Here is a 19,238-nt window from a genome sequence, read left to right as displayed (position 1 = left end):
CCGTTTACAGTCTGCTTTATTGTCCAACGAAACTGTTTGAAACCAGTCCCGGGTTCGGACCAGTCAAGGGTTCGGACCAGGCAAGGGTTCGGGCCAGACGATCTGCTCTGATCAGTGGGTCACTTATTTAAAACATACTGGTCGGTGATTTGAGCTAACACATGAAGGATCTACTGGAAATTATCTACCCGAGTAATATGTGATTTGACTGATACAAAAGTATAACTTGCGTGTTGAAGAGCCGGTGATATCTGGCAGCTCCTACAATGACGAACGGTCACCTCCTTGTTTATCAATCGCTGTATCTGGCTTTTCTCTTTTTTTTTTTTTTTTTTTTTTTTTTTTTCTTTTTTCCGTCTCCACCACAATAAATGCTATATTATCACTATAGTTGACTGGTGCAAATTTTGGAGGAAGGACGCTTTTTCTGTAGTAATAATTGCTTCTCGTTGTGTATATTGCGACTGCTGGTAACTACAGGTTATATGAAATTCACAGTAACGTCTCGTATTTCAAGAAAAAGAAACTAATGAAAGTCACTCCACTCCACTAAGTACCATTATAATACTGGTTAGTTGCTACTACAACACTGTATTCTGCTAATCACTGGTATCACTAGTTATATGCGAGTACACTGGCAAGCCAGGAAGATTATTAAAAACAGCTGACCTGTGGTAAGTTCTGGCGACTTCTGGCACCTGCCTCTATAGGCTTATCACTTCATTTACAAATTCACCTGTTTTCAAATGACACTTTAGCCTTTATCATCAATATACTAGGGAGCCCCTGTAGTATACACTATACACTATGTATACTCAATGTTATCAGGGAGACTTTCTTTCCTCTGACATGAAAAGTTCAATTATTATTTTTTTTTCCACACGGGACAGGCCTATGATTCCCCTCTGGCAGTAAACTCTGCTAGTGCACACTAATTCTCCTTTTTTGACTCAGTATATAATGTTTTCCGCCCAAGATTTGTTCCAGGCGCTAGAGGGATGTATCGTATAGGATTGATGACACAAATTAAAGTTCTAGCACGTAAGAGCGACCGTGAAAACACGAAAAACCCGGAGCACAACGAGGCACGCTGACACGCGTGAGATTTAAAAGGTTATAATATTTTCTTATTATTCTATAATGAAGATAACATCTTATTATCATACTAAAAAGACTATCTACTACACGAGGGTCACTAAGACTATCTTCAATACGAGGGTCATTACTAGGAATAAGGTAAAATTTACACGTATGTTAGCTAAAAAATAGAAAATTATTCCCCTCCCTTTCTGTAGCTACATTCATCAGACACCTTTTGGCACTCTTCTTGAACTGGTTCATGCTATGACTGGCTTTGACATGTGCGGGCAGTCTGTTCCATTTCTTTATTGCTGTACAATAAAAGGTGTTTGAAGCCTGGCCAATGACTGTGGGTACTACAAAGTTGTGCTCTCTCCCCCTAGTACTATGATTGCTTTGGTTCCCAACCTTGACAAAATTGACAGCAAGATATTCTGGACACTGTTTGTGAGCAATTTTATAAACATGATTTAGCTTCAGTTGTTTTACTCTGTCTTCAACATTCAGCATATCCAACTGTTGTAATTCATCCTGGCCTACATGTTCTCTTGGTCCCAGCCCCAGGATGAATCTTACGATTTTGTTCTGGGTGATTTGCAGTCCATCTTTCAGCTTTTTTGTCAAGGCAGAGTACCATAAAGAGCAAGCGTAATCCATATGGCATTGTATAAGGGCTAGACATAGGGTCCTGCGAGCCTCAGTAGGTAGACACTGTGCTTGTCTATACAGGAACTTCAGTCTGGCATTCGCTTTCTTTACTACACTGTTCCCTATCAATTCTCCTGACATGCATGGGTCAAAGGGGATTCCCAGATATTTTACTGATGAAACCAAAGTGATGGGCTCCCCATTACACTGAACATTAAAATTATTTACCCTTCTCAGTTTATGTTTCGTGCCAAAGAGAATGGCTTCAGTTTTCCTGAGGTGTAATGATTGTTGTCTACTAACCATTTGCTGCAGGACTCCAGTTCCAGTGTTAAAACATTAGCAATATCTTGTGGGTCTTTACCTGTCACTAACAGAGCACTGTTATCTGCATACAGAAGGAGTTTGCACTTGACACTGATAGGCATATCATTGACATAACATAAGAATAATAAGGGACCCAGAATACTACCTTGGGGAACTCCACATGTTATCGGCAGGGGTTCTGATTCTGTTTTGTTGATTTTGGCTATTTGTCTCCTGTTGCTAAGGTAGGACTTAAACCAGTCTACAGAACCTATACCGATAGCTTGAAGTTTCTTACATAATATATTGTGGTTGACAGTATCGAAGGCCTTTTGCAGGTCTAATGTTACCATACCTATGAGGTTCCCCTTTGACATTTCAGTTCTCAGGTAATCCATCAGATTAATAAGGGAGGTGTCGGTTGAGTAGGATCTTCTAAAGCCCGATTGATAGCTATGGAGAATGTTGTTGTCATTAAGGTACTTAACTACTTGAGATATATATATATATATATATATATATATATATATATATATATATATATATATATATATATATATATATATATATGTCATGCCGAATATGTAAAACTGGTCAATTAGCAAGAACTCTTTTAAAATTAAGTCCTTTCTAAAATTTTCTCTTATACTTTTAAAGATATATTTTTTTCATTAATGTTGATGTAAAAATTATAATTTTGCACCAAAAGGAACTTAGAAAACTTACCTAACCTTATTATAACAAGAACAATTTATTTTAGCCTAACCCAACTAAATATATTTTAGATTTGTTTACAATAATTTAATACTAAACAAACACAGTGAAATATATTTTTCTCGTTAGGTTCAGAATGATTTTGGCGAAATTATTGCATGCACAAATTTTCACTTGTCCTATATGGCAAGATGAGCGTTGCTATTTAAGCCAAGATCGCAAGTTCTGCCTATTCGGCACGACATATACATATATATATATATATATATATATATATATATATATATATATATATATATATATATATATATATATATATATATATATATATATATATATATTGTAGGTAGTAGGTTGGTAGACAGCAACCACCCAGGGAGGTACGACCGTCCTGTGGTAGTAGGTTGGTAGACAGCAACCACCCAGGGAGGTACTACCGTCCTGTGATAGTAGGCTGGTAGACAACAACCACCCAGGGAGGTACTACCGTCCTGTGGTGGTAGGTTGGTAGACAGCAACCACCCAGGGAGGTACTACCGTCCTGTGGTAGTAGGTTGGTAGACAGCAACCACCCAGGGAGGTACTACCGTCCTGTGGTAGTAGGCTGGTAGACAACAACCACCCAGGGGAGGTACTACCGTCCTGTGGTAGTAGGTTGGTAGACAACAACCACCCAGGGAGGTACTACCGTCCTGTGGTAGTAGGTTGGTAGACAGCAACCACCCAGGGAGGTACTACCGTCCTGTGATAGTAGGTTGGTAGACAACAACCACCCAGGGAGGTACTACCGTCCTGTGGTAGTAGGTTGGTAGACAACAACCACCCAGGGAGGTACTACCGTCCTGCCAATTGAGTGTAAAACGGAAGCCTGTAATTGTTTTACATGATGGTAGGATTGCTAGTGTCTTTTTTCTGTCTCATAAACATGCAAGATTTCAGGTGTCTTGCTACTTCTACTTACACTTAGGTCACACTACACATACATGTACACGTTTATTTATACTCACTCTTCTGAGTTTTCTTTGATTTTATCTTAATAGTTCTTGGTCTTATTACTTTTCCTTTTATATCCATGGGGAAGTGGAATAAGAATCTTACCTCCGTAAGCCATGCGTGTTGTAAAAGTGCTGAAAATATCTAGCCTAGACAGGACTCGCAGCAATGGTTTTAAGTTGGAAAAATTCAGATTCAGGAAGGATATAGGAAAGTACTGGTTTGGTAATAGAGTTGTGGATGAGTGGAACAAACTCCCAAGTACCGTTATAGAGGCCAGAACGTTGTGTAGCTTTAAAAATGGGTTGGATAAATACATGAGTAGATGTGGGTGGGTGTGAGTTAGACCTGATAGCTTGTGCTACCAGGTCGGTTGCCGTGTTCCTCCCTTAAGTCAATGTGACCTGACCTGACTAGGTTGGGTGCAGGAGACTTGGACCTGCCTCGCATGGGCCAGTAGGCCTTCTGCAGTGTTCCTTCGTTCTTATGTTCTTATGTTCTTAAAAGTCAACTAAAATGCGGGGAACAATGGGCTAGTAACCCCTTATCCTGTAAAGATTACTAAAAAGAATGAGAAGAAAATTGTCAAAGTGGGAAATCTGAATGTGCGTGGATGTTGTGCAAATGATAAGAAAGAGATGATTGTGGATGTTATGAATGAGAAGAAGCTGGATGTCCTGGCTTTAAGTGAAACAAAGCTGAAAGGGTGGGAGAGTTTCAATGGGATTAGGTCAGGGGTTTCTAATAGAGTTAGTGCTAAAGAAGGAGTAGCAATAATGTTGAAGGATGTTAGGTAAGACACATATGCAACAGTTAGGTATCTTTATTTCGAAACGTTTCGCCTACACAGTAGGCTTCTTCAGTCGAGTACAGAAAAGTTGATAGAAGCAGAAGATACTTGAAGACGATGTAATCAGTCCATCACCCTTAAAGTTTTGAGGTGGTCAGTCCCTCAGTCTGGAGAAGAGCATTGTTCCATGGAATGAAACAATATGGAGATGAAGTGACAGGATGGAGCACTTATATAGCGCCAAGAGGTGAGACGTAGGTCACTAGAAGAGGTAAGAACTCAGATGCTGGGAGGTCAGGTCCCTCTCAAATCCAGCCGTTCTCACTAGTAGAGGTTGTCGAAGTTGATTGTAGGTCTGTACCAAGATACCCTTAGGGGTATCTTGGTACAGACCTACGTCTCACCTCTTGGCGCTATATAAGTGCTCCATCCTGTCACTTCATCTCCATATTGTTTCATTCCATGGAACAATGCTCTTCTCCAGACTGAGGGACTGACCACCTCAAAACTTTAAGGGTGATGGACTGATTACATCGTCTTCAAGTATCTTCTGCTTCTATCAACTTTTCTGTACTCGACTGAAGAAGCCTACTGTGTAGGCGAAACGTTTCGAAATAAAGATACCTAACTGTTGCATATGTGTCTTACCTAACAACCTGTAGGTATTTTATACCATTTTAATGTTCAATGTTGAAGGATAAGTTATGGCAGGAAAAGAGGGACTATAAATGTATTAATTCAAGGATTATGTGGAGTAAAATAAAGGTTGGATGTGAAAAGTGGGTCATAGTAAGCGTATATGCACCTGGAGAAGAGAGAAGTGTAGAGGAGAGAGAGAGGTTTTGGGAAATGTTGAGTGAATGCGTGGGGAGTTTTGAACCAAGTGTGAGAGTACTTGTGGTTGGGGATTTCAATGCTAAAGTGGGTAAAAATGTGGTGGAGGGAGTAGTAGGTAAATTTGGGGTGCCAGGGGTAAATGAAAATGGGAAACCTTTAATTGAGCTATGTGTAGAAAGAGGTTTAGTAATAAGTAATACATATTTTATGAAGAAGAGGATAAATAAATATATAAGGTATGATATAGCACATAATGAAAGTAGTTTGTTAGATTATGTATTGGTGGATAAAAGGTTGATGGGTAGGCTCCAGGATGTACACGTTTATAGAGGGGCAACTGATATATCGGATCATTATTTAGTTGTAGCTACAGTTAGAGTAAGAGGTAGATGGGAAAAGAGGAAAATGGCAACAACAAGTAAGAGGGAGATGAGAGTGTATAAACTAAGGGAGGAGGAAGTTCGGGTGAGATATAAGCGACTATTGGCAGAAAGGTGGGCTAGTGCAAAGATGAGTAGTGGGGGGGTTGAAGAGGGTTGGAATAGTTTTAAAAATGCAGTATTAGAATGTGGGGCAGAAGTTTGTGGTTATAGAAGGGTGGGTGCAGGAGGAAAGAGGAGTGATTGGTGGAATGATGAAGTAAAGGTTGTGATAAAAGAGAAAAAGTTAGCTTATGAGGGGTTTTTACAAAGCAGTGTTATGAGAAGAGCAGAGTATATGGAGAGTAAAAGAAAGGTGAAGAGAGTGGTGAGAGAGTGTAAAAGGAGAGCAGATGATAGAGTGGGAGATGCACTGTCAAGAAATTTTAATGAAAATAAGAAAAAAATTTGGAGTGAGTTAAACAAGTTAAGAAAACCTAGGGAACAAATGGATTTGTCAGTTAAAAACAGAGTAGGGGAGTTAGTAGATGGGGAGAGGGCGGTTTTGGGTAGATGGCGAGAATATTTTGAGGAACTTAAATGTCGACGAAGAAAGGGAGGCGGTAATTTCATGCACTGGACAGGGAGGTATACCATCTTTTAGGAGTGAAGAAGAACAGGATGTGAGTGTGGGGAAGGTGCGTGAGGCATTACGTAGAATGAAAGGGGGTAAAGCAGCTGGAACTGATGGGATCATGACAGAAATGTTAAAAGCAGGGGGGGATATAGTGTTGGAGTGGTTAGTATTTTTGTTTAATAAATGTATGAAAGAGGGAAAGGTACCTAGAGATTGGTGGAGAGCATGTATAGTCCCTTTATATAAAGGGAAGGGGGACAAAAGAGACTGTAAAAATTATAGAGGAATAAGTTTACTGAGTATACCAGGAAAAATGTACGGCAGGGCTATTATTGAAAGAATTAGAGGTAAGACAGAATGTAAGATTGTGGATGAGCAAGGAGGTTTCAGAGTGGGTAGGGGATGTGTAGATCTAGTGTTTACATTGAAGCATATATGTGAGCAGTATTTAGATAAAGGTAGGGAAGTTTTTATTGCATTTATGGATTTAGAAAAGGCATATGATAGAGTGGATAGGGGAGCAATGTGGCAGATGTTGCAAGTATATGGAATAGGTGGTAAGTTACTAAATGCTGTAAAGAGTTTTTATGAGGATAGTGAGGCTCAGGTTAGGGTGTGTAGAAGAGAGGGAGACTACTTCCCGGTAAAAGTAGGTCTTAGACAGGGATGTGTAATGTCACCATGGTTGTTTAATATATTTATAGATGGGGTTGTAAAGGAAGTAAATGCTAGGTTGTTGGGGAGAGGGGTGGGATTAAATTATGGGGAATCAAATACAAAATGGGAATTGACACAGTTGCTTTTTGCTGATGATACTGTGCATATGGGAGATTCTAAAGAAAAACTGCAAAGGTTAGTGGATGAGTTTGGGAGTGTGTGTAAAGGTAGAAAGATGAAAGTGAACATAGAAGAGAGTAAGGTGATGAGGGTATCAAATGATTTAAAGAAAAATTGGATATCAAATTGGGGAGGAGTATGGAAGAAGTGAATGTTTTCAGATATTTGGGAGTTGACGTGTCGGCGGATGGATTTTTGAAGGATGAGGTTAATCATAGAATTGATGAGGGAAAAAAGGTGAGTGGTGCGTTGAGGTATATGCGGAGACAAAAAACGTTATCTATAGAGGCAAAGAAGGGAATGTATGAAAGTATAGTAGTACCGACACTCTTATATGGGTGTGAAGCTTGGGTTGTGAATGCAGCAGCGAGGAGGCAGTTGGAGGCAGTGGAGATGTTCTGTCTAAGGGCAATGTGTGGTGTAAATATTATGCAGAAAATTCGGAGTGTGGAAATTAGGAGAAGGTGTGGAGGTAAAAGTATTAGTCAGAGGGCTGAAGAGGGGTTGTTGGTGCTTTGGTCATTTAGAGAGAATGGATCAAAGTAGAATGACATGGAGAGCATTTAAATCTGTAGGGAAAGGAAGGCGGGGTAGGGGTCGTCCTCGAAAAGGTTGGAAGGAAGAGGTAAGGGAGGTTTTGTGGGCAAGGGGCTTGGACTTCCAGCAGGCATGCGTGAGCGTATTCCATAGGAGTGAATGGAGACGAATGGTATTTGGGACTTGACGATCTGTTGGAGTGTGAGCAGGGTAATATTTAGTGAAGGGATTCAGGGAAACCGGTTATTTTTATATAGCCGGACTTGAGTCCTGGAAATGGGAAGTACAATGTCTGCACTCTAAAGGAGGGGTTTGGGATATTGGCAGTTTGGAGGGATATGTTGTGTATCTTTATAGGTATATGATTCTAAACTGTTGTGTTCTGAGCACCTCTGCAAAAACAGTGATTATGTGTGTGGTGAAAGTGTTGAATGATGATGAAAGTATTTTTTTTGGGGGGATTTTCTTTCTTTTTGGGTCATCCTGCCTCGGTGGGTCACCCTGCCTCGGTGGGTCACCCTGCCTCGGTGGGTCACCCTGCCTCGGTGGGTCACCCTGCCTCGGTGGGTCACCCTGCCTCGGTGGGTCACCTGCCTCTGTTGGAGACGGCCCATATATATATATATATATATATATATAAACGCTTGAGCAGTCGCTGACCTGAAACCTGTTTGCTTACTTCAGTAAGTCATCAGTAAGGTGTGTGAAGCACACTGCTGTGTTGCAGGAGAACGTGGCAGACAGTCTGGGAAGGTTCGTCGTGGATACAGCTGAGGATTCACCACTCTGGTTCCCTTACACTGTGTTCCCTGACAACATGACTCAGGATGACATAGTTTACTACCAGGATGCAGCCAGGGATGTCATCGTTAACCAGGTGATTATGCAATATATGCAACCTTATGATGCAATATTAAGAAGCTTTGGATTATGAAAACGCTTCGCTCACCAGGTGAGAAATGCTCTCATGCACTAAACGTCTGCCTTTATATATTTGTCAGTATAAAGTTACTTTCTCTGACACACACACACACACACACACACACACACACACACACATGACGGAAGGAATAGACTCTGAGGTGTCCCTGTTTGCAGATGACGTGAAGTTGATGAGAAGAATTCACTCGATCGAAGACCAGGCAGAACTACAAAGGGATCTGGACAGGCTGCAGACCTGGTCCAGCAATTGGCTCCTGGAGTTCAATCCCACCAAGTGCAAAGTCATGAAGATTGGGGAAGGGCAAAGAAGGCCGCAGACGGAGTACAGTCTAGGGGGTCAGAGACTACAAACCTCACTCAAGGAAAAAGATTTTGGGGTGAGTATAACACCAGGCACATCTCCTGAAGCGCACATCAACCAAATAACTGCTGCAGCATATGGGCGCCTAGCAAACCTCAGAACAGCATTCCGACATCTTAATAAGAAATCGTTCAGGACCCTGTACACCGTGTACGTTAGGCCCATATTGGAGTATGCGGCACCAGTTTGGAACCCACACCTAGCCAAGCACGTGAAGAAACTAGAGAAAGTGCAAAGGTTTGCAACAAGACTAGTCCCAGAGCTAAGAGGTATGTCCTACGAGGAGAGGTTAAGGGAAATCAACCTGACGACACTGGAGGACAGGAGAGATAGGGGGGACATGATAACGACATACAAAATACTGAGAGGAATTGACAAGGTGGACAAAGACAGGATGTTCCAGAGATTGGACACAGTAACAAGGGGACACAGTTGGAAGCTGAAGACACAGATGAATCACAGGGATGTTAGGAAGTATTTCTTCAGCCACAGAGTAGTCAGTAAGTGGAATAGTTTGGGAAGCGATGTAGTGGAGGCAGGATCCATACATAGCTTTAAGCAGAGGTATGATAAAGCTCACGGCTCAGGGAGAGTGACCTAGTAACGATCAGTGAAGAGGCGGGGCCAGGAGCTCGGACTCGACCCCCGCAACCTCAACTAGGTGAGTACACACACACACACACACACACACACACACACACACACACACACACATACACACACACACACACACACACACACACACACACACACACACATATATATATATATATATATATATATATATATATATATATATATATATATATATATATATATATATATATATATATATATATTTATATAAAACGCCTTGTCAGGTGTCCCCGGCGTTTAAGGAGCTACAAGACTATGTCACGAACGACTATGTCACTCGTCCAGAAATAGGCGTGTCCAGCCTACCTGATGGTGAGGCACGGTACTTACAGATGATCAAGTAAGTCACTGTACTGGTTACTGTATTACTACCTGTCACTGTACCAGATGTGGTTTATATGTGTACATAGATGAGGTGCGCTTTATGTGTTCGTTTACAACATATAGTTTACGTTTTAAGACAGAAAGTTGTGGTTTACAGGTTTCATACTACCACCAGTATGACAGCCTCTGAGATACACCAGTTGGGTCTAGACGAAGTTACCCGCATCGAGGCTGACATGGCTCAGGTTAGTTCATAATGTAACTCAAGATTTTGTTCGGATTTTAAACCTAGAAGGGTTAACCATCCAGGATAACTCAAGAAAGTCTACGTCATCGAGGGACTGTCTGTCTTATTTCCAATGGGGTCCTGAATCTTGTCCACCCAGGATGCCACCCACACCAGTCGACTGAAACCCAGGTACCTACTTGCTTGCTAGGTGAACAGGACAACTAGTGAAGCACGACCAATGTTACCACCTGTGCCGGGGATAAGTAAAGTGTAATAAACAGTGTCAGAACTCATTAATAACCCACACGGAGACATAAATTCAAAAGATTATGTTTTGTATATTTCGATCCCCTTCTGGGATCCTCTTCAGCGGTTACATAAATGAGAGCAAGAACGTATAGGGAAGGTTACACCTCTTCCCATACAAGGGAGTAACGTGTGGGAGGACGTGTCAAGCAGTGGGTGGCAGAGAAGACAGGTACTGAAGTGAAGCTAAATATTTGGGTAGGAAGTTCCTTTGAGCTGTGTAATTCCTGATCTTGTGCTGGTGTTCTGTGTTAGGTTAGACGCTGTGGTGGTGGTGCTGTAGTGGTGGTGGTGCTGCGGTGGTGGTGCTGTGGTGGTGGTGCTGTAGTGGTGGTGCTGTAGTGGTGGTGGTGTGGTGGTGGTGGTGTGGTGGTGGTGGTGTGGTGGTGGTGCTGCGGTGGTGGTGCTGTAGTGGTGGTGGTGTGGTGGTGGTGGTGTGGTGGTGGTGCTGTAGTGGTGGTGGTGTGGTGGTGGTGGTGTGGTGGTGGTGCTGCGGTGGTGGTGCTGTGGTGGTGGTGCTGTAGTGGTGGTGTGGTGGTGGTGGTGTGGTGGTGGTGGTGTGGTGGTGGTGTGGTGGTGGTGCTGCGGTGGTGGTGCTGTGGTGGTGGTGCTGTAGTGGTGGTGGTGTGGTGGTGGTGGTGTGGTGGTGGTGGTGTGGTGGTGGTGGTGTGGTGGTGGTGGTGCGGTGGTGGTGCTGTGGTGGTGGTGCTGTAGTGGTGGTGGTGTGGTGGTGGTGGTGTGGTGGTGGTGCTGCGGTGGTGGTGCTGTGGTGGTGGTGCTGTAGTGGTGGTGGTGTGGTGGTGGTGGTGTGGTGGTGGTGGTGTGGTGGTGGTGGTGTGGTGGTGGTGCTGCGGTGGTGGTGCTGTGGTGGTGGTGCTGTAGTGGTGGTGGTGTGGTGGTGGTGGTGGTGTGGTGGTGGTGGTGTGGTGGTGGTGCTGTGGTGGTGGTGCTGTTGTGGTGGTGGTGTGGTGGTGGTGGTGTGGTGGTGGTGCTGCGGTGGTGGTGCTGTGGTGGTGGTGCTGTAGTGGTGGTGGTGTGGTGGTGGTGGTGTGGTGGTGGTGGTGTGGTGGTGGTGGTGTGGTGGTGGTGCTGCGGTGGTGGTGCTGTAGTGGTGGTGGTGTGGTGGTGGTGGTGTGGTGGTGCTGTAGTGGTGGTGGTGTGGTGGTGGTGGTGTGGTGGTGGTGCTGCGGTGGTGGTGCTGTGGTGGTGGTGCTGTAGTGGTGGTGGTGTGGTGGTGGTGGTGGTATTGGTGTTGGTGGTGATAGTGGTGGTGGTGATGGTGGTGGTGATGGTGGTGTGGTGGTGGTGGTGTGGTGGTGGTGCTGCGGTGGTGGTGCTGTAGTGGTGGTGGTGTGGTGGTGGTGGTGGTGTGGTGGTGGTGCTGTAGTGGTGGTGGTGTGGTGGTGGTGGTGTGGTGGTGGTGCTGTAGTGGTGGTGGTGTGGTGGGGGTGGTGTGGTGGTGGTGGTGTGGTGGTGGTGGTGTGGTGGTGGTGCTGCGGTGGTGGTGCTGCGGTGGTGGTGCTGCGGTGGTGGTGCTGTGGTTGTGGTGCTGCGGTTCTGGTGCTGCGGTGGTGGTGCTGCGGTGGTGGTGCTGCGGTGGTGGTGCTGTGGTGGTGGTGGTGCTGTGTTGGTGGTGCTGCCGTGGTGGTGCTGTGTTGGTGGTGCTGTGTTGGTGGTGGTGTGGTGGTGGTGGTGTGGTGGTGGTGGTGATGTGGTGGTGTGGTGGTGTGGTGGTGTGGTGGTGTGGTGGTGGTGGTGTTGTGGTGGTGGTGTGGTGGTGGTGCTGCGGTGGTGGTGCTGCGGTGGTGGTGCTGTGGTGGTGGTGCTGTGGTGGTGCTGCGGTGCTAGTGCTGCGGCGGTGGTGCTGCGGTGGTGGTGCTGCGGTGGTGGTGCTGTGGTGGTGGTGGTGCTGTGGTGGTGGTGCTGCGGTGGTGGTGCTGTGTTGGTGGTGCTGTGGTGGTGGTGCTGTGTTGGTGGTGGTGTGGTGGTGGTGGTGTGGTGGTGGTGATGTGATGGTGGTGGTGTGGTGGTGGTGTGGTGGTGTGGTGGTTGTGCTGTGGTGGTGCTGTGGTGGTGGTGTGGTGGTGGTGGTGTGGTGGTGGTGCTGTGGTGATGGTGCTGTGGTGGTGGTGCTGTGGTGGTTGTGCTGTGGTGGTTGTGCTGTGGTGGTTGTGCTGTGGTGGTTGTGCTGTGGTGGTGGTGCTGTGGTGATGGTACTGTGGTGGTGGTGCTGTGGTGGATGTGCTGTGGTGGTTGTGCTGTGGTGGTTGTGCTGTGGTGGTTGTGCTGTGGTGGTTGTGCTGTGGTGGTGGTGCTGTGGTGATGGTACTGTGGTGGTGGTGCTGTGGTGGTTGTGCTGTGGTGGTTGTGCTGTGGTGGTTGTGCTGTGGTGGTGGTGCTGTGGTGATGGTACTGTGGTGGTGGTGCTGTGGTGGATGTGCTGTGGTGGTTGTGCTGTGGTGGTTGTGCTGTGGTGGTTGTGCTCTGGTGGTGGTGCTGTGGTGGTTGTGCTCTGGTGGTTGTGCTGTGGTGGTGGTGCTGTGGTGATGGTACTGTGGTGGATGTGCTGTGGTGGTTGTGCTGTGGTGGTTGTGCTGTGGTGGTTGTGCTGTGGTGGTTCTGCTGTGGTGGTGCTGTGCTCGTTGGGAAGGCTATCACTACAGTCTAACCTCCTCTAACTCTGTGTAGAGAGCTAGGGTGAGTATAGCAAGTGTGTTTCTAACTCCTTTGATACTAACAGGTTGTGAGAGAGCTGGGATACAACATGACAGTACCAGAGTTCTCAGACATGATAAGAAACGACCCCAACTTCTTCTATGACAACCCTGACGACCTGATGAAGGGTTTTGAGGACCTGGTCTACAACGTTATCCCTCCAAAACTACCTGATGTCTTCATGAATATTCCAATGGCTAAACTCACGTAAGAACACACACACACACACACACACACACACACACACACACACACACACACACAGAGCAGGGATAGCAGGGAGGGGGAAGAAGCTGGAGAAAGGGACAGGTCCCATGCAGAGGCACGATCATGCTACCAAGAATTATAGGAAAAAATAAGGAAGACAATCGCCATATACAAACGGGACCCAGAGGCACAGAGGTAAAGGCAAAGGGAGGAGGAGAGGAAGAAGTCAGTGTTTATTCCTGGGCTTCAGAAGAGCGAGGGAAGGACACACAATGAAAGACAGCATTAAGAAAAACCAGGAGATTGAAAACATCATCAAAGAAATAGGCGAGGAGGACATGACTGAGATAATAAATTTTCAGAGAATAGAGGGTTGGGGGGCACTTGAAGCGGAGAAATCGGCCGGTCAAACTGATTTTCAAGACATAAACGGTGCAGAACAGGATCCTGCAAGAGAAACCACGGCTGAAGGAATCATCAACATACAAGAGAGTGTTCCTAGACCGCAACGGAACAAGAACAAAATGACAGCAGTTGAGGGAGAGTGCACGGAAACAAAAGGGGCTTGGAAGAGAGACAAGGAGAGAGTCAGCAGAGGACAACCAGAGCATGGAAGAGCAACAAGCACAAGCACACACAGAACCACCCTCAGAACCCCACAACCAAACACGCTATCCTAACAGAACCCACAATCCACACTTACAGCCCCCACCCCACACTACGCTATAGAATCCCACAGCACACTGCCAGTTCCCCCACCCTCACAGACCCCCCAGAACACAGTGTTGGAGAGGAAACTGAAGGTATGGTACACCAACACTGATGGAATAATGAATAAGTGGGAGGAGTGCCATGAAAGAGTCAAAGAGGCATCACCGGACACCATAGGTCTCACAGACACCGAGCTCACATGAATTATAATAGATGCCATCTTTCCAATGGGATATCAGATCCTGAGGAAAGACAGAGGGGGTGGAGGAGTGGCACTGCTCATCGAAAACCAATGGAATTTTGATGAGCTGGAGAAAGGAGACAGAGGAGAAGCAAGAGACTACATAGTAAGAACACTTCAGTCTGGAGGTCCCAGGGTGGTAACTGAAGTGATGTATAGCCCACCACAGAGCAGCAGGAGAGTAATAGAGTGATGGTTGACACACTGGCTGAAGTGGCCAGAAGGGCTCATGCATGCAGGGCAAAACTGCTAATTGTGAATGACTTTAATTGCAAGGAAATCGACTGGGAAAACCTGGAGCCACATGGGGGAATATGTGACAACAATATGCATGATGGAATATGTGACAACAATATGCATGATGGAATATGTGACAACAATATGCATGATGGAATATGTGACAACAATATGCATGATGGAATATGTGACAGCAATATGCATGATGGAATATGTGACAACAATATGCAAGGAAGCCGAGGAGAGGTTTGTACCCAAGGGTAACAGAAATAACGAGAAATCCAGGATGAGCCCTTGGTTCATCCAAAGGTGTAGAGAGGCCAAAACCAAGTGTGCTAGAGAATGGAAGAAGTATAGAAGGCAAAGGTCCCAGGAGAATAAGGAGAGCAGTCGTAGAGCCAGAAACGTATATGCATAGGTAAGAAGGGAGCCCCAACGACAATACGAAAGATGACATAGCAGCGAAAGCCAAATCTGACCTGAAGCTGTTGTACAGCCACATCAGGAGAAAAACAACAGTCACGGAACAGGCAATCAGGCTGAGGAAGGAAGGAGGGGAGATCACAAGAAACGACCGAGAAGTATGTGAGGAGCTCAACATGAAATTCAAAGAAGTGTTCACAGAGGAGACAGATGGGACTCCAGAAACACTACACCAGTGTCACTGACAAGTATAGTATGCAAAGTCATGGAGAAGATTATCAGGAGAAGAGTGGTGGAGCACCTAGAAAGGAATGAGCTTATCAACAACAGCCAGCACGGTTTCAGGGACGGGAGATTCTGTGTCACAAACGAACTGGAATTCTGTGACAGGATTACAGCAGTATGACCAGAAAGAGAGAGGGCTGGGTAGATTGCATTTTCTTGGACTGTATGAAGGTGTTTGTCACAGTTCCACACAAGAGATTAGTGCAAAAGCTGGAGGACCAGGCAGGGATAACAGGCAAGGCGAGCGGGGTTCCACAGGGGTCAGTCCTAGGACCGGTGCTGTTTCTGGTATTTGTGAACGACATGACAGAAGGACTAGACTTTTAAGTGTCCCTGTTTGCGGATGATGTGAAGTTGATGAGAAGAATGCAATCCGACGAAGCCCAGGCAGAACTACAGGGGGATCTAGACAGGCTGCAGGCCTGGTCCAGCAAATGACTCATAGAGTTCAATCCCACCAAGTGCAAAGTCATGAAGATTGGGGAAGAGCAAAGAAGACCACAGACGGAGTACAATGTAGGGGGGCCAGAGCCTATAAACCTCACTCAAGGAAAAGAATCATGGGGTGAGTATAACACCAGGCACATCTCAGGCGCACATCAACCAAATAACTGCTGCAGCATATGGGCGCCTAGCAAACCTAAGAATAGCATTCCGACATCTAAATAAGGAGTCATTCAGGACCCTGTACACTGTGTATGTTAGGCCCGTATTGAAGTATACAGCACCAGTTTGGAACCCTCACCTAGCCAAGCATGTGAGGAAACTAGAGAAAGTGCAAAGGTTTGCAAAAAGACTAGTCTCGGACCTAAGGGGTATGTCCTACTAGGAGAGGCTAAGGGAAATCGACTTGACGACACTGGAAGACAGGAGAGATAGGGGGGATATGATAACGACATATAAAATACTGAGAGGAAGCGACAGGGTGGACAGGGACAGGATGTTCCAGAGATGGGACACAGCAACAAAGGGTCACAGTTGGAAGCCGAAGACTCAGATGAATCACAGGGACATTAGGAAATATTTCTTCAGTCACTTGTCAGGAAGTGGAATAGTCTGGGAAGTGATGTAATGAAGGCAGGATCCGTACATAGCTTTAAGAAGAGGTATGATAAAGCGCATGGAGCAGGAAGTGCCCCAGTAGCGACCAGTTAAGAGGCGGGGCCAGGAGCTATGACTCGACCCCTGCAACCAGAGTTAGGTGAGTTAGGCGAGTACACTTAATTATATGGCTTTTCTTAGCACGTAATTCATTTATTGTTGTGGCAAGCAGCACAGACTTACATGTTAAACTTACTTGACAGGGTAGTGGCTGATAATTCAATGGACGGATCTGGAGCCTTTTACATTTCTGGTTCTTACGACGGGTCTAGACCTGGTGTCTTCTACGTCAACACTTACTACTACGACGCTCAGTAAGTTTACTACACACTTGTTGTAGCGAGGAAGCTAGTACAGACTCGCAACACTTGTGTGAAGTCAATATACTAGCTCCTACTGTTTGAATATGAGATCAGAAGTTGCAAAACAAGCTTAGGGACAACGTTTCGCTCTGTGTGAAGATTTATCATCACTTGTTAAATCTCTACACGGAGCGGAACGTTTTCTCAGTAGCAGCAACCTATGCCTCTGTCTACAAAAAGTAATCACCGAGTGAGTGATCCAACAACATCTCATCTTGATAAAGAATTAGACACGTGCAACATCTGGGTATCTTTATTTGTAGACGTTTCGCTAACCAGTGGCTTTATCAGTACAATTCAAGGACATAATGTGAATAATTATATACAAAACAGAAGGTAATCAGTCCCTCAGCCTTGGAGTTGGTGAAGATCACCGTAGTCTTGAAGAATATGACGCACCGTCACGGAGCTCGGTGCTTATATAAAGCGTCGAGACTGAGGGACTGATCACTCCATTTTTTGTACATAATTCTTCACTTTATGTTCTTGTATTGATAAAACCACTGATTGAAGATATTTCTACAAATAAAGATACCCACATATTGCACATGTGTCTTAATCATCAACTTGTCTGTATTTTATGCCAGTTTCAAACACAGACTCTCATCTTCTCAGGGCTAAGTACGAGATGTTGACATTGTCCCTACACGAGGGGAACCCAGGCCACCACCTGCAGGGTTCCCACAGCATAGAGAACCCCAACATACCTTACTTCAGGAGGGTGAGTGAGGACAGGAACTACTGGCAAGCTCCCTCTAGATTCCCAATGAACACCGGGTACATAGAAGGCTGGGGTCTGTACGCTGAGTCACTCGGCTTCGACATGGATCTCTTCGAGGATCTCTACGACAGGTATGTTATGGAAGATTAAGACACATGTGCAATATCTGGGTATCTTTACTGACGAAATATTTCGCACAGTACGTTTCTTCAGTCAAATTCAAAGGTAGCAGATGTAGTAGTGAAATAAAGATGATGGAATCAAACCATCAACCTTGGAGAAAAAGCCTTACCATGGGCGAAACCTCGTGAATTTGACGTTTCGGCTTTTTGAAAATAACTTTCGTATTATTGCTTGTTTTGCTGAAGACAATGTCTACCAGTTATGCCATATTGATAATAAAGACACAGGTTGCAGAAGAAGCTTTTATTACGACAACGTTTCGCTCCCTGTAAAGCTTTCTAAAGTCATGATAAAGCTCCTCACTGAGAGAAACATTGTCTATTTCAAAACTTCCTCTGCATCGTTTCGTCTCACTATTGTCGACAGTACACAATTCCGTTCCAAACCTGACAATATTTTATAATTCTCGGCTATAATTCGAGATTATACGTTTTCAAAGAAACATATAACAATTATTTTTGGACAGATATGGGCACTACTCGGACGAGATCTTCCGTGCTTGTCGCCTTGTAGTGGACACGGGTATGCATGCCTTCGGCTGGACACGCCAGGAGGCTATTGACTACCTGCTTCTACACACCGCGCTAGCTCTTCAAGATATCGAAGTAGGTCTTGTACATGTTGAGGCCCTTGTGGGTGTTGTAGTTGTTGAGATCCTTGTGGGTGTTGTAGTTGTTGAGATCCTTGTGGGTGTTGTAGTTGTTGAGATCCTTGTGGGTGTTGTAGTTGTTGAGATCCTTGTGGGTGTTGTAGTTGTTGAGATCCTTGTGGGTGTTGTAGTTGTTGAGATCCTTGTGGGTGTTGTAGTTGTTGAGATCCTTGTGGGTGTTGTAGTTGTTGAGATCCTTGTGGGTGTTGTAGTTGTTGAGATCCTTGTGGGTGTTGTAGTTGTTGAGATCCTTGTGGGTGTTGTAGTTGTTGAGATCCTTGTGGGTGTTGTAGTTGTTGAGATCCTTGTGGGTGTTGTAGTTGTTGAGATCCTTGTGGGTGTTGTAAATGCTGAGAGGGGGTCCCTGTAGTGTTTGCGTGATTTAAAGTTAGTTTTGAGAGCCTAAGACCAGTGAGGTACTACAGTAGGTCTACTGGCCTATGCTGTCTGGTAATAAGTCGTGTATACATACACTGAGTGGGGGTGTATACCCTGTGTATACTTCACAAATTCAGAAATTCAAAATAATTCCTCCAAAAATCTCAAAATATCATCATTCTTCAGAATGAGGTTGATCGCTACATCTGCTGGCCGGGTCAGGCGCTAGCCTACAAGGTGGGTCAGCTCAAGTTGAAGGAGTTGAGGGATACAGCAACCAATATTCTACTTGACAACTTTGACCTCAAGAAGTTCCATGATGTTGTCTTGGACTCTGTGGGTTCTCTTGAACTTCTGGAAGAAGAGGTCATGGAGTGGATCAATGCTGGAGGCAACTGATCTTGTTTCACCTCACAACATATACATTTCTCCCTGAAGGTGTGTGAATGTAGCAGCTGTGTTGTAGGGAATAAAACATTTACATATGTT

General features: G+C 45.1%; 1 protein-coding gene across 2 annotated transcripts in view; it reads left to right on the top strand.

Moving 5' to 3' along the window:
• Positions 1-19,238, top strand: part of LOC128687684 (uncharacterized) — a 35,014-nt gene extending 15,776 nt beyond the window's left edge. The window contains exons 5-12 of one of the 2 annotated variants that reach the window (XM_070083901.1): positions 8,466-8,615; positions 9,902-10,017; positions 10,159-10,246; positions 13,277-13,458; positions 16,660-16,770; positions 17,434-17,670; positions 18,189-18,327; positions 18,936-19,238. In XM_070083901.1, coding sequence (XP_069940002.1) covers positions 8,466-8,615; positions 9,902-10,017; positions 10,159-10,246; positions 13,277-13,458; positions 16,660-16,770; positions 17,434-17,670; positions 18,189-18,327; positions 18,936-19,148 — 1,236 coding nt within the window. In that variant the 3' untranslated portion in view covers positions 19,149-19,238. The remainder of the gene's footprint in view (positions 1-8,465; positions 8,616-9,901; positions 10,018-10,158; positions 10,247-13,276; positions 13,459-16,659; positions 16,771-17,433; positions 17,671-18,188; positions 18,328-18,935) is intronic. The other variant, XM_070083902.1, reaches the window with a different exon arrangement.

The sequence above is a fragment of the Cherax quadricarinatus genome, chromosome 11, assembly GCF_038502225.1.
Source record: "Cherax quadricarinatus isolate ZL_2023a chromosome 11, ASM3850222v1, whole genome shotgun sequence".
NCBI classification, from domain to species: domain Eukaryota; kingdom Metazoa; phylum Arthropoda; class Malacostraca; order Decapoda; family Parastacidae; genus Cherax; species Cherax quadricarinatus.
Note: the sequence above shows the minus strand (reverse complement) of the source record. Positions and strands in the feature narration are given on the sequence as shown.